General features: G+C 38.7%; 1 protein-coding gene across 50 annotated transcripts in view; it reads right to left on the bottom strand.

The window, feature by feature from the left end:
* Nucleotides 1-12,780: 12,780 nt before the first annotated feature.
* TRDN (triadin) overlaps nucleotides 12,781-26,722 on the bottom strand; it is a 1,056,665-nt gene continuing 1,042,723 nt past the window's right edge. For all 50 annotated transcript variants that reach the window (XM_077486957.1, XM_077486959.1, XM_077486986.1 and 47 more), the window contains 11 exons: nucleotides 26,371-26,436; nucleotides 26,210-26,275; nucleotides 26,037-26,102; nucleotides 24,210-24,275; nucleotides 24,063-24,128; nucleotides 23,766-23,831; nucleotides 23,562-23,627; nucleotides 23,360-23,425; nucleotides 23,101-23,166; nucleotides 22,906-22,971; nucleotides 12,781-16,788 (listed from right to left, as the gene is read on the bottom strand). In XM_077486957.1, coding sequence (XP_077343083.1) covers nucleotides 16,646-16,788; nucleotides 22,906-22,971; nucleotides 23,101-23,166; nucleotides 23,360-23,425; nucleotides 23,562-23,627; nucleotides 23,766-23,831; nucleotides 24,063-24,128; nucleotides 24,210-24,275; nucleotides 26,037-26,102; nucleotides 26,210-26,275; nucleotides 26,371-26,436 — 803 coding nt within the window. In that variant the 3' untranslated portion in view covers nucleotides 12,781-16,645. The remainder of the gene's footprint in view (nucleotides 16,789-22,905; nucleotides 22,972-23,100; nucleotides 23,167-23,359; nucleotides 23,426-23,561; nucleotides 23,628-23,765; nucleotides 23,832-24,062; nucleotides 24,129-24,209; nucleotides 24,276-26,036; nucleotides 26,103-26,209; nucleotides 26,276-26,370; nucleotides 26,437-26,722) is intronic.

Raw genomic sequence — 26,722 nt, 5'->3', positions numbered from 1 at the left:
CACAGGAACAACTCAGACCATATATTATGAAATCGGATGAGCAGTTATAAAATTATTTTAGTTCATAGGTTTTGCCCTTGGTGGTGAATTCTTTTTGTCCATGATGGACAAATTTACATGTTTTACAAAGTGCTTTGTGGCATTGATACATCCCCGTTAGGGGTATCAGTTGGAGGGTTTTGGGAAAAATGGATTGGGTTTTTAATTTACTGGGTGCGATTTTGTTTCTCAAGTTTGGGGCCCTACGGTAAGTGACAGATGGTCGGGCTGGGAGTTCAGTTTTCAGGTGGGGGTCCTGCTGTAGGATACTCCAGTGTTTTTTTAAAATTCTTTCCATAGTTTTGTGTTCATTATGAAAGGTGGTGATGAATCTACTAGAGAAATTTTGTGGGGAGCGGTCTGTTTTTGTCGCATTTTTTTCTGAGAGGCACTGTTTGAAAGCGTTTTCTATAAGAGGTGGAGGATAGTTTTTTTCTTTAAATTTAGTTTTCAGGGTGTTACTGGATTCGATATAGTCAATTTGTTTGGTGCAGTTTTGCCTTAGGCGCCAAAATTGTCCCTTTGGGATATTTTTGATCCATTTTGGGTAGTGACAGCTATTAAAGTGAAGGTAGGAGTTGCCCGCGGTTGGTTTAGTATAATTTTTTGAGATAATAGCATGACCTTCGTGTCCCAGTTCTAGGTCTAAAAATGCTATGGTCTCGGAGTTGGTATTAGACGTAAAGGATAGGCCATAGGGGTTATTGTTGCAATGTTGAACAAAGGGGGGGATTGAGTCAGCTGCTCCATCCCAGATGAGAATAATGTCATCTATGTATCTACCGAAAAAGATTATGTTTTCTGAAAAAGGATTATTTTTGTAGATGTAGTGGGACTCCCAGAAGCCCATCGCAAGGTTCGCATATGAGGGCGCAAAATTAGCGCCCATAGCTGTACCTTGGATCTGTTGGTAGAAGTCACCGTTGAAGGTAAAATAGTTATGTGTCAAAAAAAAGAATGGGTAGGGGTAGCGGAATTCTGTACGACCAAATGGGTGGGGATACTGGTATCCCACAGGTCCGACAAATACAATCTATTGGTCTTACAGATAAAAAGAATTGTGGAAGAAATATTAGGCCACTCACAAAAAATTCCAGCATCATGGCTGGACATCCTCAAGAGAAACACCAAAAAACTAGAGGATGATCTCATCACCACTATTTTGCCTATTTTGGTGGTGATGAGATCATCCTCTAGTTTTTTGGTGTTTCTCTTGAGGATGTCCAGCCATGATGCTGGAATTTTTTGTGAGTGGCCTAATATTTCTTCCACAATTCTTTTTATCTGTAAGACCAATAGATTGTATTTGTCGGACCTGTGGGATACTAGTATCCCCATCCATTTGGTCGTACAGAATTACGCTACCCCTACCCATTCTTTTTTTTGACACATAACTATTTTACCTTCAATGGTGACTTCTACCAACAGATCCAAGGTACAGCTATGGGCGCTAATTTTGCGCCCTCATATGCGAACCTTGCGATGGGCTTCTGGGAGTCCCACTACATCTACAAAAATAATCCTTTTTCAGAAAACATAATCTTTTTCGGTAGATACATAGATGACATTATTCTCATCTGGGATGGAGCAGCTGACTCAATCCCCCCCTTTGTTCAACATTGCAACAATAACCCCTATGGCCTATCCTTTACGTCTAATACCAACTCCGAGACCATAGCATTTTTAGACCTAGAACTGGGACACGAAGGTCATGCTATTATCTCAAAAAATTATACTAAACCAACCGCGGGCAACTCCTACCTTCACTTTAATAGCTGTCACTACCCAAAATGGATCAAAAATATCCCAAAGGGACAATTTTGGCGCCTAAGGCAAAACTGCACCAAACAAATTGACTATATCGAATCCAGTAACACCCTGAAAACTAAATTTAAAGAAAAAAACTATCCTGCACCTCTTATAGAAAACGCTTTCAAACAGTGCCTCTCAGAAAAAAATGCGACAAAAACAGACCGCTCCCCACAAAATTTCTCTAGTAGATTCATCACCACCTTTCATAATGAACACAAAACTATGGAAAGAATTTTAAAAAAACACTGGAGTATCCTACAGCAGGACCCCCACCTGAAAACTGAACTCCCAGCCCGACCATCTGTCACTTACCGTAGGGCCCCAAACTTGAGAAACAAAATCGCACCCAGTAAATTAAAAACCCAATCCATTTTTCCCAAAACCCTCCAACTGATACCCCTAACTGGGATGTATCAATGCCACAAAGCACTTTGTAAAACATGTAAATTTGTCCATCATGGACAAAAAGAATTCACCACCAAGGGCAAAACCTATGAACTAAAAGAATTTTATAACTGCTCATCCGATTTCGTAATATATGGTCTGAGTTGTCCCTGTGGTCTCATATATGTAGGGAGAACCATTAGGACACTCAGACAACGTTTCGGTGAGCATCGTAGACTAATAGAAGGAGGCACAGACCCCCATAGCATGCCTAGACACTTCGCCCTCTCTCATAAGGGGTCCACATCAGGCCTCAAGGTCTGGGTTATCGAGCAGATCCCCAACCATCTCCCTCCAGCGGAAAGGTTTAAAAAATTATGCTCTCGCGAAACCTTCTGGATCTATACCCTCGACGCACTCTCCCCAGGGGGAATCAATGAGTGTATCGAAATTGCCACCATCCTCTGATGTACCACTACCTTATAACCCACCTGTTATCATCTGTCGCAGAGCTCGAACTGCCCCATACCAGACACCCCTCGTCTATGGTGCCGTCCTTATCATACAACATGACTTTACAAAAAACATCCCCTCACCTATATAGATATCCTCTCAATCTATCCGCTCGTTTTAGCTACCGATATTTGTGGCAAATATATTATTATGCATACGTTTTTACCATTACTGTATTTCTCAAGCGGTTATATTCTCTTTTCTCCTAGCAAAGAATCATGTATTGACTTTGGCTTGTATATGTACCCATGCATATGTAGAAAATAATTCTTATCATTTTGTATTAGTGTAATACCTCTTATCCCCCCCCCCCCCTAGGCCCATCCTTTCCCCCCCCCCAGGCCTTCCCCCCCTTTCCTTTCCTTTCCTTTTTCCTCCCCCCCTCGTAATCTACTCCCTCGTACTCCTTTCCCCTCCCCGCGCCCCACACCCACGTATGTGCGTACACACATACACACATGTGTCCATGTAGGCATATGTGCGCGGGTGTACGTTTTTGATTTTACTTCTGTTTTTATTCTCATTTTCATTTTATACATCCCGTTTTTTCATTTAAACACGGGTAAGCATACGTATCTATATGTGTATTTATGTATTTATATATGTGTATTTACACATACACAATTGTATCCCCTTACACACATATGTCCTGCATGTCCAAACCCCAATACAATATACAATTATATCCACACACTTCATGTTATGCTCCTTGCCTCCTTTTACTTTTCCTTTTTACTCCCCTCCCTTTAAGCTTTTTTAAGCTTTTTTATCCCTTTTTTTATATATATCTTTTATCATTTTTCCATCCCCTTCTTTTTACTCATTTTCCCACTTATTTTTGACTTTTTTCCCATAGAATTTTATTCCATAGACATTTTTACCGATTTATACATAAGATTTCCCCATAGACTTTTTCTTCCTCCTTATACCAAGCTGCTGCTGCTCTCCCTCTCTCCCATCTCCCTCCCCCCCTCATTACTCATCGTTTCCTTCCCCATACTCAGCCATAGCCACGCCCCTTCACCCGTTCCTAGTCCACCTCCAGCCACGCCTACTGTCCTTAGCCTGCCCCTATTTAAATCCCTAGTCCCCTTCACTTTATTCTGATTCTGCCTGATGAAAGAGCGCGGTCGTCCGACAATCTCGACCCGCACGCTCAAGAAACACGTTGCATACCCTCTGACGTCACAGCCCCGCGTCCTGGTCATCTCTGCGTCCCAAGCCTCGTTCTGAAGACCGCACATCTCGTGTCCACCATAAGCCGGCTGCTTCATAAAAAACACCTGTAGTGGACCTCATGTGAGAGGAACAGGAACAACGAGATGACAGATGTGGACCGGATCACTGGCTGACGTCCCATAATCAGATACACCAGGTGACCCTCTGTGTTTAATGCTTACTTTTTGCCTACTAAATGTGAGTGCAAAATTTTATGTTTTTACACTGAAAATGAAACCTTTTGAAAAATCTGCACCCAGAGGCGCCCCTCTCTCTCTTTTTTCTCCTTTATCTGCAGCAATCCAGGAGCTTGAGTTTCAGCTCTTTTAAGGTGGCAGCCCTGCATGCGGATCCATCCCCCCTCTCCATCCCTCTCCCCCCCCTCTCCTCAGGAACAAAAGAACATTTAATTTTCCTTTTTTGGACTTGACAAAGTAGTGCATTCCCTGCACTCACTATCATATGTAATTTTATAGACTTTTTTTTTAAGTGGGAACCTAATATCTTTGATTTGCGCCAAATACTTGTCTTATGTCTATATATTTTTTTCTGTGAAACTATTGTGCTGCATACCAAATATTGTTGGTCATTACCCACATGAACATTCCTCTCTAGCCTGTTATGCCTACTGTCTTGTATATGACATTATTGTATTATATAACATACATTGCTTGATAATACCCATATGCTACCAATCACCGATAGACATTTCTAATGTTTTTGCTATAATACTACCCACCTGAAGTGCTATTATGGATATCATTACGACTATAACTAGCCTTAAATATACCACCCTTGACCAATTATACTCACATTTATCCCCTGTAGATTTTTCCGTTGTAGTAAAACTCAACGGACAAGCCCGCCACAACCTTTGCGGCAAATTTAAACAATTGGAAAGAACTATCCACACAACTATCGTACAATGGTGGGATAAATTCTTCCTAGAAAAATATATTGAAACAAAAATCTCCCCTGGAGGTTTACGTGTTAAGAAACCCCCTCCACTGTTTCTAGATGACCCCGGGAAAAAAGAATGGGTAGGGGTAGCGGAATTCTGTACGACCAAATGGATGGGGATACTAGTATCCCATAGGTCCGACAAAAAAAGAATTCACCACCAAGGGCAAAACCTATGAACTAAAAGAATTTTATAACTGCTCATCCGATTTCGTAATATATGGTCTGAGTTGTCCCTGTGGTCTCATATATGTAGGGAGAACCATTAGGACACTCAGACAACGTTTCGGTGAGCATCGTAGACTAATAGAAGGAGGCACAGACCCCCATAGCGTGCCTAGACACTTCGCCCTCTCTCATAAGGGGTCCACATCAGGCCTCAAGGTCTGGGTTATCGAGCAGATCCCCAACCATCTCCCTCCAGCGGAAAGGTTTAAAAAATTATGCTCTCGTGAAACCTTCTGGATCTATACCCTCGACGCACTCTCCCCAGGGGGAATCAACGAGTGTATCGAAATTGCCACCATCCTCTGATGTACCACTACCTTATAACCCACCTGTTATCATCTGTCGCAGAGCTCGAACTGCCCCATACCAGACACCCCTCGTCTATGGTGCCGTCCTTATCATACAACATGACTTTACAAAAAACATCCCCTCACCTATATAGATATCCTCTCAATCTATCCGCTCGTTTTAGCTACCGATATTTATGGCAAATATATTATTATGCATACGTTTTTACCATTACTGTATTTCTCAAGCGGTTATATTCTCTTTTCTCCTTGCAAAGAATCATGTATTGACTTTGGCTTGTATATGTACCCATGCATATGTAGAAAATAATTCTTATCATTTTGTATTAGTGTAATACCTCTTATCCCTCCCCCCTGCTCACCCTTCAGTCCCCTCCCCCATCCCCCCCCCAGGCCCATCCTTTCCCCCCCCCAGGCCTTCCCCCCCCCCCTTTCCTTTCCTTTTTCCTCCCCCCCTCCCCCCCTCGTAATCTACTCCCTCATACTCCTTTTCCCCTCCCCGCGCCCCACACTCACGTATGTGCGTACACACATACACACATGTGTCCATGTAGGCATATGTGCGCGGGTGTTTACGTTTTTGATTTTACTTCTGTTTTTATTCTCATTTTCATTTTATACATCCCGTTTTTTCATTTAAACACGGGTAAGCGTACGTATCTATATGTGTATTTATGTATTTATATATGTGTATTTACACATACACAATTTTATCCCCTTACACACATATGTCCTGCATGTCCAAACCCCAATACAATATACAATTATATCCACACACTTCATGTTATGCTCCTTGCCTCCTTTTACTTTTCATTTTTACCGATTTATACATAAGATTTCCCCATAGACTTTTTCTTCCTCCTTATACCAAGCTGCTGCTGCTCTCCCTCTCTCCCATCTCCCTCCCCCCCTCTTTACTCATCGTTTCCTTCCCCATACTCAGCCATAGCCACGCCCCTTCACCCGTTCCTAGTCCACCTCCAGCCACGCCTACTGTCCTTAGCCTGCCCCTATTTAAATCCCTAGTCCCCTTCACTTTATTCTGATTCTGCCTGATGAAAGAGCGCGGTCGTCCGACAATCTCGACCCGCACGCTCAAGAAACGCGTCGCATACCCTCTGACGTCACAGCCCCGCGCCCTGGTCATCTCTGCCTCCCAAGCCTCGTTCTGAAGACCGCACATCTCGTGTCCACCATAAGCCGGCTGCTTCATAAAAAACACCTGTAGTGGACCTCATGTGAGAGGAACAGGAACAACGAGATGACAGATGTGGACCGGATCACTGGCTGACGTCCCATAATCAGATACACCAGATGACCCTCTGTGTTTAATGCTTACTTTTTGCCTACTAAATGTGAGTGCAAAATTTTATGTTTTTACACTGAAAATAAAACCTTTTGAAAAATCTGCAAACAGAGGCGCCCCTCTCTCTCTTTTTTCTCCTTTATCTGCAGCAATCCAGGAGCTTGAGTTTCAGCTCTTTTAAGGTGGCAGCCCTGCATGCGGATCCATCCCCCCTCTCCATCCCTCCCCCCCCCCTCTCCTCAGGAACAAAAGAACATTTAATTTTCCTTTTTTGGACTTGACAAAGTAGTGCATTCCCTGCACTCACTATCATATGTAATTTTATAGACTTTTTTTTTTAAGTGGGAACCTAATATCTTTGATTTGCGCCAAATACTTGTCTTCTTGTATGACTACAGCCTAGGGGCATATATGTCATCTGCTGCTGTTTCTGATCTCTTGGACTTCTGGACCAGATTGTACTGCCTTATATATGGACTCCCCAGGCCACCAATTTTGCCTTAAAAGAGTTGATGCTTGCCCTGGGGGCCAAAGGATTCACCAATTTCAGCAGTTTCTCCAGCGTTGCCTTTCTCTTTATTTGGTTATGACCCCTAATAAAGGTTTTTTTTGTTAAATAAATACTTGCCTATGTGTTTTACTTCAAAAAGGACAGTTTATTTGGGAGTGGGTAGGTACATTTCAATAATACAAAGTCAAAATAACAAGGGACACCAACACCAAGCAACCTCCTCGAGATTAAAAAATACATGATAATAATGGTGTTGTGGTAACTTGACACACAAAACCCACAAAAAAATTATGGAGATCACCAACAGAAAAGAAGGAGATCTTGATTAAAAAAGCAACCACAAAATAATTAAAAATATTAAAACATAAAAATCAAAAATATATTTGGGAGATCTGAAGTATAAAAATATTATATTTATGAAATACCGAGAAATAATAAAGAAAGAAGTTTGTGAGAACTGTGTGTGAATATGAGCAGCAAAACAACTTCATTCTGCATTATAAAGAAAAAGAGAATGTGCTGCATTAAACAGTTTTAAACATTGCAGCGTGACGAATGTGCTATATCCATTACGAACGCTAGTTTTACCAGACTGAGTGCTTCTGTCTCGTGATTTATTCTGAGCATGCGTGGCACTTTGTGCGTTCGAACTGTCTACACATGATTGGAATTTACGTGAATGGATTTCGTTGTTGAAAAATTTTAGCTCCAGCTCTCAAACTTTGTGTCGGAAATTCAGCTGGAAAAAGTCAGATGGAGCCTACATATGGTCGGAATTTCCGACAACAAGCTCCAATCACACATTTTCTGTCGGAAAGTTTGACCGTGTGTACGGGGGATAAGACTGGTGTTTGGGCACTATTTGTTTTCAGGGAGCTATAGTAAATAAAAATGTTGGAGCATTTTTTCACCAGTGATATAGTGAATACCATTTATAGCTAATTCACGGCAATTAGTGCTAATTAGAGCAGCAGCGCTATAGTAAGTGACCCCCCATTGTGTCTGAAAAATATCATATTAAAATTACAGTTATGTTAAGAAAAATTGTCTTTCTTCATTTCCCACATGTGACATGTGTCACACATATGACAAAAAAAACCTTCAAAAATATCTCTATACTCTTTAGTAAATACTTGATAAAAATAGGGCCATTTTGTGGGTTTGTCATGGTGCTTCAGGAAATTCAACACGTAATGTATGACCCTTGAGAGCTTGAAGGTGTTCATTGGATTTTTGGTCTTTTTTGGTGGTGTTTGTACTGTTCTGACTTTTTAGGGTTTTAGGAAACGTGATAGGTAGACATTTTTAATTAAGGGACACATGTTTTTTTCCTTTTTATATAGTAAAAATAGATTATAAAAAACAGCAGGTATGTTTTAAAAAAAAAAAAGTTGTAATGTTTCTCTGTGTGCAGTAAATTTGAGTCGAGCATCACAGCACTGAAAACTGAAATATTGCCTGGATAGGAAGGAAGGAGGGGTAAGATACTGAAACTGACATGGTCAAGTTAAGGTTTTTCAGAATTTTCCTGCAAACTGAATCCAAAAGTTTTCACTTATCCCTTCCCATCAGAAATTCAGGATGATTGTGCGGGAGCTGATGAAACTAATTGCAATGTACTGTAGGTAGTTTGATACCCAAGCTTGCCTACAGGACTTGGTCTGAGGTAGGATTCATTTGTTGTTTCATACTCAAACCTTTTTGGTATTTTTCATCCCTATAGTGCATCCAAAATAAAAAGAAGACACAAGTACTGTATATTGATGAACTTGCACATTATTAATCTTGTCTTTTGTTTTGTGTACTTCTTTTATACTTATCACTAAGGCGACTGCAAAATAGAAAAAAAATAGACTTCAGGTTTTTTATCAAACTGTATTGCTTTTTATAGCCATGCATTGTAAATTTTCATTTTTGTAGATCGTATCAAAAAGGTGCACAATATATCATGCTGTTTCCAAAGTTTATAAACTCTTTTGAACATGAAAGCCATCTATGGATCTTTTCAATTATTTTAATTATACCAGATGTGCCAAAAGTGTAATGTGAGAGTTTGGCTGACCAGATATAAATGTAATAATTTGTTTATATTGCCCTCACATCACATAGTTAATATATATATATATATATATATATATATATATATATATATATATATATATATATATATATATATATATATATGTATGTATGTATGTCATTGCATAGAGATTATACAATAATATTGTAATGTGTATAACCAGCTGCAGATATTTTTTTTCTATATTAGTTAACCAAAGCTTTTTAGATTGTACACTAGCAGTTTATTTTGAATGAGAAAGTTGCTATGCATGGTAAAGTTACATGTTTCAATATCTTACAATTTTTTGCATGGTGTGAATGGCTGCTAGACATATGCTTTGAGACAGCTCCCGTTCTGGCCTGTAGTTTTAGAATCTTTCATTTAACCCTCTTCATATGGAGAAACATAAATAACAAAGGGACCCAAAGTGCGTTTCACACAAGCCAGCTTTTCTTTGGGTGAAAAATCCCTCCATCAGGATCTACTTTGATTTAGGATTGTTCCAGGTGTACAAAGAAAACAAAATGGTGCTGGTCTTTTCACCCAGTCTGCCTACTGTACAGACAACAACCAGTGCTAGTGGATACATATAAAGGAGACTCTTGCTTTTCCCCAGAAAATTCAACCCCACTGAGCTAACATCTTGCTTCCAGAAATACTTCTGCACCAACACCAACAACTTGCCTTGTGATTGTTTACTGACTCTGCCTCCCCCCATGCACCAGATGCAACAGATCTTTTAGCAGTGAAGTGCTAAATGTAATTACACTATTGTAGTGTGGACCATAGCCCTTCAGGATCAAAGCATGCATGCAGCACCATATTGAGATATTATGTGACCAAGTTTGAGGTCACTAAGCTTCACAATCAAGTTATATATCATAAACTTCATAGATGTGGGATTTTTAGAGACACCTGAAAGATTGAAAAAATCTTGGCAGGCAGTTATTAGGTTTAGGGAGCAATTACTTTTTCACATGAAACAAGGCAGGCATTCTCTTTTTGCTGGACTGAGGCTGTCTCTTTTCTGGCCTGGGGCTGCCTCTTTGCTAGTTTGGGGCTGTCTCTTTGCTGGACTAAGGTTGTCTCTTTGCTGATCTGGGGCTGTCTCTTTGCTGGACTGAAGCTGTCTATTTGCTGGACTGGGGCTATCTCTTTGCTGGTCTGGGACTGTCTCTTTGCTGGATTGGGCATGTCTCTGTTGGTCTGGGGCTGTCTCTTTGCTGGATGGGGATGTCTCTTTGCTATATGAGGATGTGTTTTGGGATGAATATCCCATCACCAACCACCCCCATTAATGCTGCCCCCCATCTATGCCCTTACATCTCCCCCATCTAAAATGTACAGAGATATTTTTTTTCCCAGGATGTGCCTGGGTATTTGTACTGGGTTGCAAATACCGCTAGTGGCAGGTATATTGGACAGTAAAAAAGATATATAAGAAAAAAGACCTATTTCTCATCAACAACAAGCACTAAATTTAAGTACGAGAAAATTATACTAATTAGACTTCATCAACCAATCAATAGTATTAGCTGCTGCTTATAGTCACTCTCTAACAGAGATGATAAAACATATAAAAACACCAAAAATCTATAAAAAACTGATTTAAGCAGCGCTAGATCTAAATAGCTATTGCATCAGAGCAATTCGTTTAACAAATAACTGTTGCATCAGAACAATTCGTTTAACATCAATCTATTTTTGCAATCCGTATTCTGTGCGTATAGATCATATATCAAATGTTGACAAACGCTGTATAAAAAAGTCCATTACAGATTACTAAGGTGAAGACAAATGTAGAATGCTAACACCAACAGACACCACCTTCACACGGCACTGATAAATAGGGGGGTGTGTGAGACGAGCCCCCCTGGATACAACCCTTATCAGGAAGCAAGCTTCAGTCTGGAGTGTAAGTCTACAATTAAACTGCAGCAGCTATCATCCCTTTCTTGTCCACCTTTGCGCTTATCCCCCTCAGTAATTAAATAAAGAGAAGAATAGTGAACATAGCGTAATCTCGCTTTTAAAACATCTTTAATGCTATTTAAAAAATCTTCACAAAATACACTCACAAAAGAAAATTAATATCATAGCGTTGTTCACAAATGTCTGAAGCATGGGATAAGTACAGTCACTCCTACCGCTCAGCGCCACTGTAGCTGACGGAGGATCCGACTCCAAAGTCTCCTAGCATGATTGCACTAAACGTATGGCTCCAACTGATGCATTATGTCATTCCGACATCATCTTGACCCTCAGAGGATGTTGGAATGGCGAAACGCATCAGTGTGGAGCAATAAGTTTAGTGCAATAACGCCAGGAGACTTTGAAAGGCAGTCGGATCCTCCGTCGGCTACAGTGGCAGTGAGCGGTAGGAGTGACTGTACTTATCTGATGCTTCAGACGTTTGTGAACAACGCTATGCTATTAATCTTCTTTTGTGAGTGTATTTTGTGAAGATTTTTAAATAGCATTAAAGATGTTTTAAAAGCGAGATTACGCTATGTTCGCTAATCTTCTCTTTATTTAATTACTGAGGGGGATAAGCACAAAGGTGGACAAGACAGGGGTGATTGCTGCTGCAGTTTAATTGTAGACTTACATGCCAGACTGAAGCTTGCTTCCCAGTAAGGGCTGTATCAAGGGGGGTTCCTCACACATCCCCCTATTTATCAGTACACGAGTGAAGGTGGTGTCTGTCGTGTCAGCAATCTACATTTGTCTATACCTTAGTGGTCTGTAATGGACTTTTTTATACAGCGTTTGACAACGATTATCAACATTTGATATATGGACTATACACACAGAATACGGATTGCAAAAATAGATTGATGTTAAATGAATTGTTCTGATGCAAGAGTTATTTGTTAAACAAATTGCTCTGGGACAATAGTTATTTAGATCTAGTGCTACTTATATCCGTTTTTTAATAGATTTTTGGTGTTTTTATATTGGAGAGTAAGGTGTGTGTACTAGAATGAAGATCCCACTTATGATAGGATAATAGAAGGTGAGGTTTGTGTAGAGATCTCTCTAGGGACATAGATACTGGGATGTGAGAAATGTGTAATGAGTACAGATCTTTCAGGTGGCGTGAATACTGCATATGTGAAGTGCAGTGTGTGTACTGGGATGCATGTTTCACTGATCACAATAACACTGGGTGATAGGTTGTGTATATTTTAGGTGCAAATCAAATTCGTTAATCCTGTTGCAGTTCGCTTCCTTTACATGTGGAAATCACCTTCTTGACAGTTTCCTCTCCTTCATTTCCCTTATTGTATATGAAATTAATCAGCGATTTCTTTAAATTTCAATAGATTTTATTTACATATATACATTTCACCTGTGAAAAAATAAATGAATGCATAAATGCATAGATTGATAGACAGATATTGCAGTATTTTAAAGAGAAAAAAAGACAACACTGAAAGAAATTTCAAAGCTTTTTCTAGTGCTCAGATCAAGTTTATTTTTATTTCCCAGTTGCACACTACTTTGGCAAGAAATAAAATATTTTATGAATCAAAAATTACAGCAGCAGTTTCTTTTAAGACTACACTTTGTAAACATGCCTCACAAAACATCTCCAAATGAAATGACAGTCAGGAGGATGAAGAAGAGTAATACATCATGGAAAATACACTGCAACCCCCAGCATAATTTGCATGAATTTGAAGTGAGCAAGTCAAGAGATTTCTTTTGACATATCAGTTTAACAGAGAAAAATGTACAGCAATCCTTGCAGCCATCCCATTAAAGATACAATTTCTAGAAGGGGACAAGAGTTCAATGTGGAAAATGTCAATAAATACGGTAATGACGAAAGATTATAAAGGGGTTATAGGCAGACTTCATAAGCAATCAATACATTGCACTTTTCACATATGCAGGAGTTCCACCAATGTTTCTATTGTTACTGGTTTCTTATGAGCAACTCAGCTCTCATCAAAGTGACAGCATACCACATAGCAGTAAAAGCGAACAGTCAAATTTTGTCACTTTCTTCACACATCTTTATAAATCTTTTGTAGACTTACTTATGCTTTCTTAACAATAATCCATATCACAGCAATATAGTTTATCACTTTTTACACTTAAAGAGAGTTATCTAAGTTAAGGCAGTGATACTCAATAATTTGCAGGGATGATAAATGGCAGAATGCCATTTTTCTGGACAACCAAACCAATTATCTGTAATCCTTTATGTTATGATTCATACTGGCTGTATGTTATTGTTCTAAAAACCCAACAGCTCAGGGTCTGAAAATATTGTATTATATATGATCATCTGAGAACCCTAGACATACTTCTGACCCACAGTTTGGCCCTTTGAAGTTAAATGATGTTTTCTTTTTTTCATTAAAACTAAATCAGGTTTGATTTCATACACTATGCTTACATTGTGAGCTGGTTGGGTCTGTAATGAGTAAGGGTACTATTTACCACAGTATTATTTTGGATTTGTGTATCATAGTTGAATCCTGAGTCAGAAAACCTATGCTCTCGAAGCTCATAATTATATTTCCTGATACAGACACAAAAATGAACTTTCAGTTAATGTATAGTATGCAATACAGTTTGCAATTTGTGTAACAGTCAGTTAGTCAGTTAATCAATGTTACTAAACAGATTTGCCTTTGTAAATTGTTTCTAAAACAGATGAAGTTACAGATCACTTTCCATGTAAGTACAATAAAAAATATCACCTACTAGCTTCACATACTGTTCAATCCATTCGTTTCATGTAAAATTATGTTAACATAAAAACATGAATACATTCACATGTGTGGTGAGCTGAGTATTGCTCTTGATTAAAAAGTAACACTACCCAAATCAGTAGGGCAGGGCTTGAATCTCTGAAGAGTACTTATCGTGGGATCCAAGCAGGGAGAGTCCTTACCAACACAGCTCTACTGGGAGTTTACAATTTTTTCCTTAGAGGAATCTACTAGAGGAAAAATGTTAAAGTATGTCTGTGTTCTGCACTCTTGCCATGTTAGCGTATGAGAATTAATTTAAGCCAGTTGGTCTTAAAAAATCAGAAAAAATTAGGAAGTGAGGAATCTCACTGCTGGGGTCCCCGACAGCACTAAGGAATTGGTGAAGGAGTAAATGATATCCAACACCGCCTATAACAAAGTATTTCCATTTAGGTAGAATTGTTCTTCTTTTGAATCTTAACACACTAAAGTTAGTCATATTCTATGCAAAACCATTCAATTTGTCATGCTATGTTGTTTTGTGAACTGTACAACAATAAGCAGACATCTTCATCTTTTCCCTGTCATACAGCTGATTGAAGTTGGAAGCACATTTAGTTTTAAATTCACAATTAGAATCTGCTAGACTGTTGACTGTATTGGGATGAGAGCAGGCCTTAGACAATGGCATAGAGGAAGCACTCTGGAGGGTACCCACTTTACTCTGCTGGGACGCAGTCAAAGAGAAGGAATAAGAGCAGCTGTCTGGAAACAGATTAATTTACATGAATGCATATTCAGTCACTTTCACTCACTGTGGCCCAGCTGGTGACACTGCTATTCTACACATCTCTACAGCTTTCAACCAACATATTTATACTAGTGCCAGAGCTGCAGACACATGCACCAATGAGCATGATGTTTTCCTGACTGCGTTTAATCCCTGGAGACATTATGTTCATATAAGTCATCAAGTCTTGAAATCATCAATGAGATTATCCACTATAATGCATAGTATGGCAATCTCTGCTTATTCTTGCCTACTTTTGTTTCCTTGTTCCTTTGCTTTTGATGGATAAACACTTTTAAGTTTAGTGCCACTATTTACTATGAATTGCAAATTATTTTAGCGTTGAAAAACACTGTTATGTTGTAAACAGGCTCATGTAGTCATTATGCTTAAGGCATTAAATATCCAACAAAAGGCACATGTTCACAAAGCAGCATTTTGCTTTACATTCACAGCAGCACATTTCTCAGCTAAACAAACATAAAACACAATGGGGAAATGTGGCAGTAAGAAGATTTGCTTAGAGGATCCCTGTGCCCATCTAGTCTCTGTGCAGTGAGCACTACTCATAAAAAACCATCACCACCATCACATATAAAGTCTATAATAGCAAATCAAACATGATACTTTACAAAAAGCATTTTGCCAATATTTATGTACAATATAGCTTGTTAATTATTGCTGACGGAAACCAATCTACTGAAGCAAATGTAAAAAGCCACAACCAAAATATTTAAATTAGCCTAGTAAAGGCAAGATATAACAAAAGTTATAGAACATCTTCAGCAGCATGACGCCAGCCTCTCGTTAATAAATCTTTTATATCAGTCTACTTTACCAAGCCTTTGTTTAAGGACAATGAATAAGGGTAGTTGCCTCCACATGCACCTTTACAATAATTACAGGGAGTGTTTGTCTAAATGGGATTCATACATCCTAGCAACAAATTTAAAATATAATTGTCGAACTGTAGTGGACTTATATAGACAGAAAAGAATGTGAAGGTGCATTATTATATGTATGCACTATGCAAATGTCTATTTATTCCTGTACAAGAATTGTTTTAGCTCCTATCTACTGTCCAAGTATCGATGGATATATTATTGGTCACTCTTTGCCAGTGAATCCCTTGAAAATTTTACATGGTTTAATATAATATAGTATAATATCATAATTTGCCTGGTATAGACATTATAAATACTCAAGAGAGGCCTTTAAGACATGTGCCCAGAGGTATTCATTTAAGATACGAGTAGCTGATGTCATGTATTAATGGGCTATTAACTGTTCAACAGCTTAGCACCATTTAGTCAATGCTAACCGCCACATTTTATTACCCTGTAAACTTGAAACTGCAGCGGTGCAGCTCTTAATAAAAACAAGCTCCTGTTTCAAGAAAATCCATAATGTAGTTTGCCTAGAAAATTAAAAATGAATTGCCTGTCACTGCTATTAGCACAATAACGTGAAATGTTAATTTGAATGTAACAAACATATTGAGTGTCAACATTAGGGTTTTCCTTGTGCTAACTGTTGACAAAGCAGTAAATGCAATAAGACGTGAACATGCTTTTTTTTGCAGTTTGCAGTCAGTTCTTCATAACTAGGCTTACATTGTTACATAATGAAGGACCATGTGCCCTTGTCATGACACATTCCTCCTACATGTCATTCTCCTATCTTATTCTCATGACACTTAAAACTGTAAAATTCTTTCTCTGTCTAGTGACCTGTTTCTAGGACACAGACTGTAAAGACTACAGTCCTTTATAAAAGATTCCAAGAATATATATCTGGTATGTTTTTTAGTTTTCCACTGCTCCAGTCTTCATCTCATCAGCCTCGGAATGGCTAGAGTATTTCTCCTGACTGTAGGCCGAGGTGAAGAAAGGAAGTCCATAGTTATTAAGTCCATCATAGATAAGGCTTTGGAAGTAGCTAAAAAGATCTGGAAAACAAGATAGTTATTAAGCATTTAAACATAACTATCCAAAAACAAATTAATTTCCTTTTAACACAAAAATAGTTTTTGGAAAAGTACATGAAAATTTTAGGAGATAGTTTAAAATTCGCTATCTTCCTTCTGGCTATTTTTTACAACACCTTTTTTTTCAACAACCATACTAAAACCAAGGTTACGAAAAAATCTGCACAAAAAAAAAGAAAAGAAACCTGTACTGAGAAAATGTAAGCTGTCATTGCAGACTTTTGAGCATGCCAGCTGAATAGCTTGCATGCTTTCTCAGCTACAGTACTTACACAAATGTCAAATGTTTTGGCTTTATGTCAGCTTTGCTCTTTTTGGGCAAACTTGATCTTGGTCCCTTATTTAGAAAGCATGATGCCAAAGACAACCACCCAACTAGCTTTTTCATAAGCTTTAAACTGAAGCTCCATTCTTTTTCTTCTAGTACATGATTCTATCATCAATTAATGGTTGCCAAATACAGTATATGACATCTCATTTCAGGTACCCATAAAGTGTGTGCAGTACATGTATTGCCAGATTTCACAAGTTCTGTGTAAATGATTTACAAATGCCACTTTATCTTTCTAAGCTACTTTATCTTTCTATTCCTTACTCAACGTGTTTTTATAGAAATTCAGAACACATACCTTTATAGCCCCATAGCCCCAGTTCACTAAGCAGTTGTAGTACTTTTAACCATATACAGATGTTAGGATCTTTGGCACTTCTAAAGAGACCCAGATAACATGATTTTACTATTCTATTCTGTCTAACTCATCAGGTTTTCAGGCAAATGGGGATAGTGTAGTCTGTTCTTTTTAGGCACCTTCTCATTTTAGTTAGCTCCTTGGGGTTCCTAGACCTAGGGATTACATAGGTGTCAGGTGATTTCTTGACAAATGGTAAAGACATTTCCTTTGATTTTCCTTTTGGGTGCACCTCTCTACTTAGAGGCAGCTGGGTCTGATGTTGCTAGAGCTGGTAGTGTGCCCATGATTTCATACCTAGCCAGGGTGCATAGCGTCATGCTTCCATGGGGCTCTAAATGCAGTCTTGTGTCAGCGAAGGTCCCTCCCCTGGACATGATCAAACTGCTTTCTATGCCAGGTGCATTTATTTTAAAATGTTGCACTCTTTGGGTTAGAGAGACAGTGGTGACATTTAGCTTTGTGAAGACCATTGCAGAAACTCAGCAGAACAGCTCCTCTAGTGCACAGGCTGACTCTAGAAACCAAAGTGTTCTAGAAAGTGCTTCCTCTGCCACAAGACACCAGGTATGTCCTGCCAACAGGTTACAAGGTAAAAGCTTCTAGAGTCAGATTTTAACTTTGTGATCACTAGTTAAAGTGACAAATATTTTTTTGTGGACTTTTTTTTTCCTCCACAAAAAAGAATTGCACTTACACTTGACCTTATGTATCTTTAACAAAAACATAAAAGGGTTATGTTAATAAAGCCTAACTCCAGCTGATTTTTTTTCCCATTTTGGATAGAGTGGGAATGTGTTTGAACGTCAGTCTGGATTTATTGTTGCTTGTGACCCAACTTGTTTAGGACTCTTTTCCTGTCCGCATCACAATGGCATGCTCAACGGGACAGAAACTAGATACTTAACTAGATACAGAGACCTAGGGGTTTCGTTTGGTGTCACAAGGGCAAGAAGTGAGAGGAAATGTCAAAAGTAGTGACACAGGCAACAATTAAAACCAGAATTAGGCTTTAAACATATTGTTTGGGGCATAGAGAGGTCTATATCCTGTGGTATTCAGTTGTAAATTACTGAAGTAATGATCATAGTTCATTTATATGGCAAAGAGATGTAAATATTCACTTTTGCAGTGACTGAGATGTAAATAGCAGTCTTCTAACCAAAATAATCCTGCAGAATTAATGTAGCTTTCTTCATTCTTTTATAGCTGAAATCAAGACAACTTAGACCACAAAACACAAAATGTGGTTCTAAATGTGGTTCATTGTATGCATTAAGGTAAAGGACCTTTTGTGTGCAGCTCTTCCTCCAGGCCCCACCCTTTACACTACTTACCTGATCCCAATATCGATCCAGCACTGTGCAGGAGAGCAGAATCACTGCTCTCTCCTTGCTCCTCACTGGCTCAGATGCAGCCAGTGAGGCAGGAGCAGGGGGAAAAGCAGAATCGCACTGTGTATGTCAATGGACACATAGAATTCAGTTCAGGAGTGAGTCTGCATGAGCACCTCCATAGCAAGCCTATATGGGCGCAATCAGCAAGGGGGAGAAGTGAGGAGCACTGGCTGGAGACCTGAGAGACCTGGAGACCTGAGAAGAAGATCGGGGATACTCTGTGCAAAACCATTGGACAGAGGAAATAATTATAAAATGTTTGCTATTTAAAAAAAAAAACTCATATTTTTACCCTTACAATCACTTTAAGAGTGCACAACAGAAAGACAACCTTATCGGGATATCTTTCTTGAAAAGACTGTGTAGTGCCATACAATGAACATCACTGGAATTGGGAGGCAAGTATTTTACCAGGCCACCTGCACTTGTGGGAAAACAGGGGGTTTGGGGGTTATAATTAATGGACAAAGTCAGGTATATACAAATGAGAAGAAAGAAATGTACCTCAACTTGGCTTGATTGTAAATGGGAAATAAAAGTTATTTTTTTTATACATAGTTACATAGTAGGTGAGGTTGAAAAAAGACACAAGTCCATCAAGTCCAACCCATGTGTGTGATTATATGTCAGTACTACATTGTATATCCCTGTATGTTGCAGTCATTCAGGTGCTTATCTAGTAGTTTCTTGAAACTATAGATGCTCCCCACTGAGACCACTGCCTGTGGAAGGGAATTCCACATCCTTGCCTCTCTTACAGTAAAGAACCCTCTACGTAGTTTAAGGTTAAACCTCTTTTCTTCTAATTTTAATGAGTGGCCACATGTCTTGTTAAATTCCCTTTCGCGAAAAAGTTTTATCCACAGTCACCCATCACCGGTATGGTATTTGGATATTGAAATCATATCACCTCTCAAGCGTCTCTTCTCCAGAGAGAACAAGTTCAGTGCTCACAACCTTTTCTCATAACTAATATCCTCCAGACCCTTTATTAGCTTTGTTGCCCTTCTTTGTACTTGCTCCATTTCCAGTACATCCTTCCTGTGGACTGGCGCCCAGAACTGGATAGCATACTCTAGGTGCGGCCGGACCAGAGTAGTTTAGAACGGAATAATTAACATTTTATCTCTGGATTTGATCCCTTTTTAATGCATGCCAATATTCTGTTTGCTTTGTTAGCAGCAGCTTGACATTGCATGCCATTGCTGAGTCTATCATCTACTAGGACCCCAAGGTCCTTTTCCATCTTCACCCAGAGGTTTTCCCCCAGTGTATAGATTGCATTCATATTTTTGCCACCCAAATGCATTATGTTACATTTTTCTACATTGAACCTCATTTGCCATGTAGTTGCCCACCCCATTAATTTGATTAGATCTTTTTGCAAGGTTTCCACATCCTGCGGAGAAGTTATTGCCCTGCTTAGCTTAGTATCATCCACAAATACAGAGATTGAACTGTTTACCTCATCCTGCAGGTCGTTTATGAACAAATTAAATAGGATTGGTCTCAGCACAGAATCCTGGGGGAGCCCACTACCCACCCTGCCCACTACCCACCCTTTCCGAGTACTCCCCATTTATAACCACCCTCTGAACTCTCCCTTGTATCAGTTTTCAATCCATGTATTCACCCTATGGTCCATGCCAATGGACCTTATTTTGTACAGTAAATGTTTATGGGGAACTGTGTCAAATCCTTTTGCAAAATCCAGATACACCACGTCCATGGGCATCCCTTAATCTAGATGGCAACTCACCTCCTCATAGAAGGTTAATAGATTGGTTTGCAAGAATGATTCTTCATAAATCCATGCTGATTACTGCTAATGATACGGTTCTCATTACTAAAATCTTGTATATAGTCCCTTATCATCCCCTCCAAGAGTTTACATACTATTGATGTTAGGCAAACTGGTCTGTAATTCCCAGGGATGTATTTTGGGCCCTTGTTAAATATTGGTGCTACATTGGCTTTTCTCCAATCAGTCGGTACCATTAAAGTCAGTAGACTGTCAGTAAAAATAGGGAACAATGGTCTGGCAATTACTTGACTGAGTTCCCTAAGTACCCTCGGGTGCAAGCCATCTGGTCCCGGTGATTTATTAATGTTAAATTTCCCAAATCTAATTTTAATTCTGTCCTCTGTTAACCATGGAGGTGCTTTCTGTGATGTGTCATGAGGATAAACTCTGTAGTTTTGGTTACTGAAGCTCCCCGATTCCCTCGTGAAGAATGAGGAGAAGAATAAATTCAATAACTTTGCCATCTCCACATCCTTTGTAACCAGACGTCCTTCCTCATTCTTTATGGGGCCAATATGGTCTGTCCTCCCTTTTTTACGGTTTACATACTTAAAGAATTTCATGAGATTTTTTTGCTCTCCTCCGCTATGTGTCTTTCATGTTCTATCTTAGCCGCCCTTATTGCACCCTTACATTCCTTGTTGCAGTCTTTATAAAGTTGAATGCTGATGATCATCCTCAACAAAGGATTTTTTGAAGGCCTCCTCCTTTACTTTTATATGCATTTTTACATTGGAGTTTAGCCATCCAGGACTTTTGTTTGCCCTTTTAAATGTATTACCCAATTGAATGCATTGGCCAATGTACTTATTTAATATGCTCTTAAAGCAAACCCATCTCTCCTCCCTGTTCTTTGTTCCTAAAATGTTATCCCAATTTATGCCTTGTAGCAAGGCTCGTAGTTTAGGGAAGTTGGCTCTTTTGAAATTCAGTGTCTTTGTATTCCCCTTATGTTTCCTATTTGTGTGACTTTTACTGAAGCCAATTGACCTGTGATCGCTGTTACCTAAATTGCCCCGTATTTCCACATTCCTGATCAGGTCTGTATTGTTGGTAATCAGTAGATCCAGTAACTTTATTTCTAGTTGGTGCATCTACCATGTGACCCATAAAATTGTCCTGCATGACGTTTAGGAACTGGCGAGCCTTAGATGAATGTGTGGTTCCCTCCGTCCAGTCTACGTCTGGATAGTTAAAATCTCCCGTTATGATAACACTTCCCATCCTTGCTTCTAATCCAAATTGTGATAGGAGATCTGTCTCCCCTTCCTCCCTCAGGTTAGGGGGCCTATAGAATACTCCCAGTATTATTTTCCCCTTAGCTTTATCCCTTTGGAGCTCTACCAATAAGGATTCCACCTCCTCCCGTGATCCCTTAGTGATGTAATCTCTCACATTCACTTGTACATTATTCTTGGTATATAGATACACCCCCCCCCCTTTTTTTACCCTCTCTATCCTTGCGATAAAGGGTATACCCTTGAATGGTTGCCAGCCAATCATTAGAGCTGTTGAACCAGGTCTCTGAAATTCCCACAAATCCAAATCCATCTCGTACAACAATATCTCTAGTTCACCCATCTTGTCCGCTAGGCTCCTGGCATTGGTGAACATGACACGTAGTTTAGACCGGTCGCATATTATCCTCTTATTGGGTGTTCCGAGATTGCAACTAGGACTTGCTACTATACTTACCGTGGGTTTATGTGCTTTGGTCAACCTACCACTAATGCCCCCAATACTACCCTCTGGAATATGTTCCGCACTGATTATCTCTACCTCTGGACCCTCCCCCATTACCTAGTTTAAAAACCCCTCTAACTTTTTGGCCATCTTTATTCCCAGCTGATCTGCACCCTCCTCATTTAGTTGCAGTCCGTCCCTTCTAAAGTACCGGTTATCGACTGAGAAGTCGGCCAAGTCCTCCAGGAACCCAAACCCCTCCTTACTACACCAGCTCTTCAGCCACTTGTTTACTTCCCTTTTGTCAGATGAATGCATTTTTCCAAAGATTCATTAGTCAGATATAGGCAGAACCAGACCTCATGAGAATAGATTAACTCTGCTTTATATCAAATATTTTGATTCACAATTTATCAGGCTAATTAGGTACTTCCATCACTATTTATAGAATACAGTTATGCGTACATTTGAACACTTATATTGAACTTGAGGTCAAAATCATTACCTTCGCTTGACTGCTTAAGTCCATTAATGCCATCAAAGAAGAGACTCTGCAGGTATTCAAGGAGACCTAAAAGAATAAATATGCTTTAATAACAGGTATACCTGTTAGACAAATTGGAACATCAGAAAAGATACAACTGAAGATTATAAAAGGTAAAGGTGGATAGACTGGTAAATGTATTAAATATACAGTTACCTTCTCCAGACTTCTTAAGCCCATTAAGTCCATCAAAGAAAAAGTCTTGTAAGTATTCTAGAAGACCTGATAAAATTAATAGTAGCTGTTGGCAAAGTTGTGTGTAATGTTATGATAATCAAAGCAATCATTATAATAAAGAGAATCATTACAGTGAGATGCATAAGTGTGTATATAAATCTTGTCATTTTGAAAATAAAGAACTATAGGTTAGGTTAAGCAACAGGTAAAAATGTGATGTCATATTAAGTTATCTCACCTTCTTTTAATTCAGAAAGTCTATCGAGTCCACCATAGAACAGACTCTGCAAGTAGTTTAAAGTTCCTAAAAGGAGAAAAAGAATTGTGTTTATAGCATTTATATTTGAATGGCTTCCACTATGATAATTTGTTATGCCTGATATTTACAACTTCAGAAAGGCGATTACACATATGCAGAACTAGCAATGCAAAATACTTACCTTCTTTGAACTCATAAACTTTGCTGAGTCCATCATAGATTAGACTCTGGGAATAGTTAACAGTTCCTGGAAGAAGATACACAGTTACATTTCATGTATATATTGGTTTATTGTACATATTCTTGTTTGCTTGCAATTGACAGAAATAAAAACTAAACTATTCTACTGTCTATTAATACAGCCTAGAAATGCAGTCATTTTTACCTTCTTTAAACTCAGAAAGTCTATTGAGTCCATCATATAAGAGACTCTGGGAATAGTTAACAGTTCCTGGAAAAAGATACACAGTTGCATTCCATGTATATACTGGGGTATTTATATATATATATATATATATATATATATATATATATATATATATATATATATATATATATATATATATATATATATATATATATATATATATATATATATATATATATTTGTTTGCTTGCAAATAACCAAACGAAAAGCTAAACTATTCTATATTTATACAGCCTAACAATGCAGTGATTTTACCTTCTTTAAACTCAGAAAGTCTATTAAGTCCATCATATAACAGACTCTGGGAATAGTTTATAGTGCCTGAAAGAGGAGATGCAATTGTATTCAGGGAAAAACAAAAACAAAGAGAAAGGAAATTATTTGAAATGCAGAATATTTTACCTTCTTTAATGCCAGAAAGACTACTGAGTCCATTATAGAGGAGAGCCTGTGAGTAGTTAAAAGTTCCTAGAAGGAGACAGGGAGGTGGGTAATTTTATAATTTTGCATTTCTATTTATTTTTTATTGATTAAGAAGACATGAAGTACAATACTAGTGTGTCTTGAAAAAGTATTCATACCCTACACATGTCATGTTATAACCAAAAACATAAATGCATTTTATTGGGATTTTATGTGACAGACCAACACAAAGTGGTACATAATTGTGAAGTGGAAGAAAAATAATAACTGTTTTTCCAATTTTTTTACAAATTAAATCTGAAAAGTGTGGCCTGCATTTGCATTTGGCCCCGTCACTCTGATACCCCTAACTAAAATCTAGTGGAATTAATTGCCTTCAGAGGTCAGCTAAGTAGTAAAAATAGTCCACCTGTGTGTACTTTAATCTCAGTATAACTACAGCTGTTCTGTGAAGCTCTCAGAGGTTTGTTAGAGAACCCTAGTGAACAAACCGTATCATGAAGGCCATGTCGTGGATAATTTTAAAGTAGGGTTCGGTTATAAAAAAAATATCCCAAGCTTTGAACATCTCATGGAGCACTGTTCAATCCATCTCCTGAAAAAGGAGTATGACACAACTGCAAACCTACCAAGATATGGCTGTCCACCTAAACTGACGGGCCAGGCAAAGAGAGCATTCATCAGAGAAGCAGCCAAGAGACCCATAGTAATGCTGGAGGAGATGCAGAGATCTACAGCTCAGGTAGGTGAATCTGTCCACAGGACAACTATTGGTCTTGCACTCCACAAATCTGGCCCTTATGGAAGAGTGGCAAGAAGAAAACCATTGTTGAAAGAAAGTCATAAGAAGTCCTGTTTCCAGTTTGCCAGAAGCCATGTGGGAGACATAACAAACATGTGGAAGAAGGTGCTCTGGTCAAATGAGACCAACATTGAAATTTTTGACCTAAAAGCAAAACACTATGTGTGGCAGAAAACTAACACTGCACATCACCCTGAACACACCATCCCCATCGTAAAACATGGTGATAGCAGCATCATGTTGTGGGGATGTTCAAGGAAGGAAAACGCAGCTCCAGGTGAGCAATCACTGCAGTCCAGGTTTGCTGGGTGCAAGCCATTGCTTGCCACCGATGATCAATGAGAAGACAAGAACAGCTGCACACCAAAGGAAAGTTCCAATGTGTTTTTTTCCAAAATAGCAAAAGACAGCGTGCCCAAACCCAGGAGCTGATACATTTCACACTGACCTTGGTGGCAGCCAACACTCTGCCTTGTTGGCTGCCATTTGATATTTTGGAATAAACACGTTGGAATGTTCCTTTGGTGTGCAGCTGTTCTTTTCTTCTCTTCATGTTGTGGGGATGCTTTTCTTCAGCAGGTACTTGAAAATTGCAGTTCACAGATCCAATCTGACAGAGCCAGAGCTATTTTGCAAAGAATGGGCAAACATTTCACTCATTAGCTGTGCAAAGCTGGCAGAGACATACCCAAAAAGACTTGCAGCTGTAATTGCAGCAAACAGTGGTTCTACAAAGTATTGACTGGGGGGGGGGGGGGGTGAATACAAATGCACGCCACACTTTTCAAATATTTATTTTTAAACATATTGGAAAACCATTTATATTTTTCCTTCCACTTCACAATTATGTGACACTTTGTGTTGGTCTATCACATAAAATCCCAATAAAATAAATTTACATTTTTGGTTGTAACATGACAAAATGTGGAACATTTCCAGGGGTTGTGAATACTTTTTCAGTTCACTGTATAGTTGAATATACTTGCCCAGAATTACACCCTTACCTTCTTTGAACTCAGAAAGCTTACTAAGTCCATCATAGAAAAGGCTCTGTGAGTAGTTTAAAGTACCTTAAAGCACAAATAAATTGGTAGTTTTGTATTAAATACTTTTTTTTTATAGCGTTTAAAACAATTTACAAGCAATATAGGCATGCTACTTTCATATGTATCTTTACCTTCTTTGAACTCAGAAAGTCCATTGAGTCCATCATAGATAAGTCTCTGAGAGTAGTTAACAGTACCTGAAAAACAGAAATAATCATACTTACAGTATAGGTACAGTGCATCAGATATTAAGCTAGTCTACAAGCAGACAGACATGTCAAGGCATCGTTACCGTCTTTGAACTCAGACAATCTGTCTACTCCAGAGGAGAAAATATTCTGGAAATACTCAAGAATATCTAGATAAAAAGAGATATTGGTGTAATGCAGCAACATGCTAAATAGACAAAAACAACTAGGTTAAAATAAACTAAAGGTATGCAGTTCATACAGGGCATCACTACATGTAAAATTAACATCAATACATGGTGTATATCTACATAAGTACAAACACAGATATAAAATATGTCAAAAGTGTGTATTGGAATATTTAGTATTGAATTGAAAAAACATTTTCTCAATTTTATACATTTCTTCTTTGTCCGAGGATAACTCTAGACTTGAGAGGCACCTGAGGTATGGTAT

Source organism: Lithobates pipiens, unplaced genomic scaffold (genome assembly GCF_037356315.1).
Source record: "Lithobates pipiens isolate NorthernLeopardFrog02 unplaced genomic scaffold, aLitPip1_a1.2 Scaffold_18, whole genome shotgun sequence".
Lineage (NCBI taxonomy): Eukaryota > Metazoa > Chordata > Amphibia > Anura > Ranidae > Lithobates > Lithobates pipiens.
This window is presented reverse-complemented; position numbering and strand designations above follow the sequence as displayed.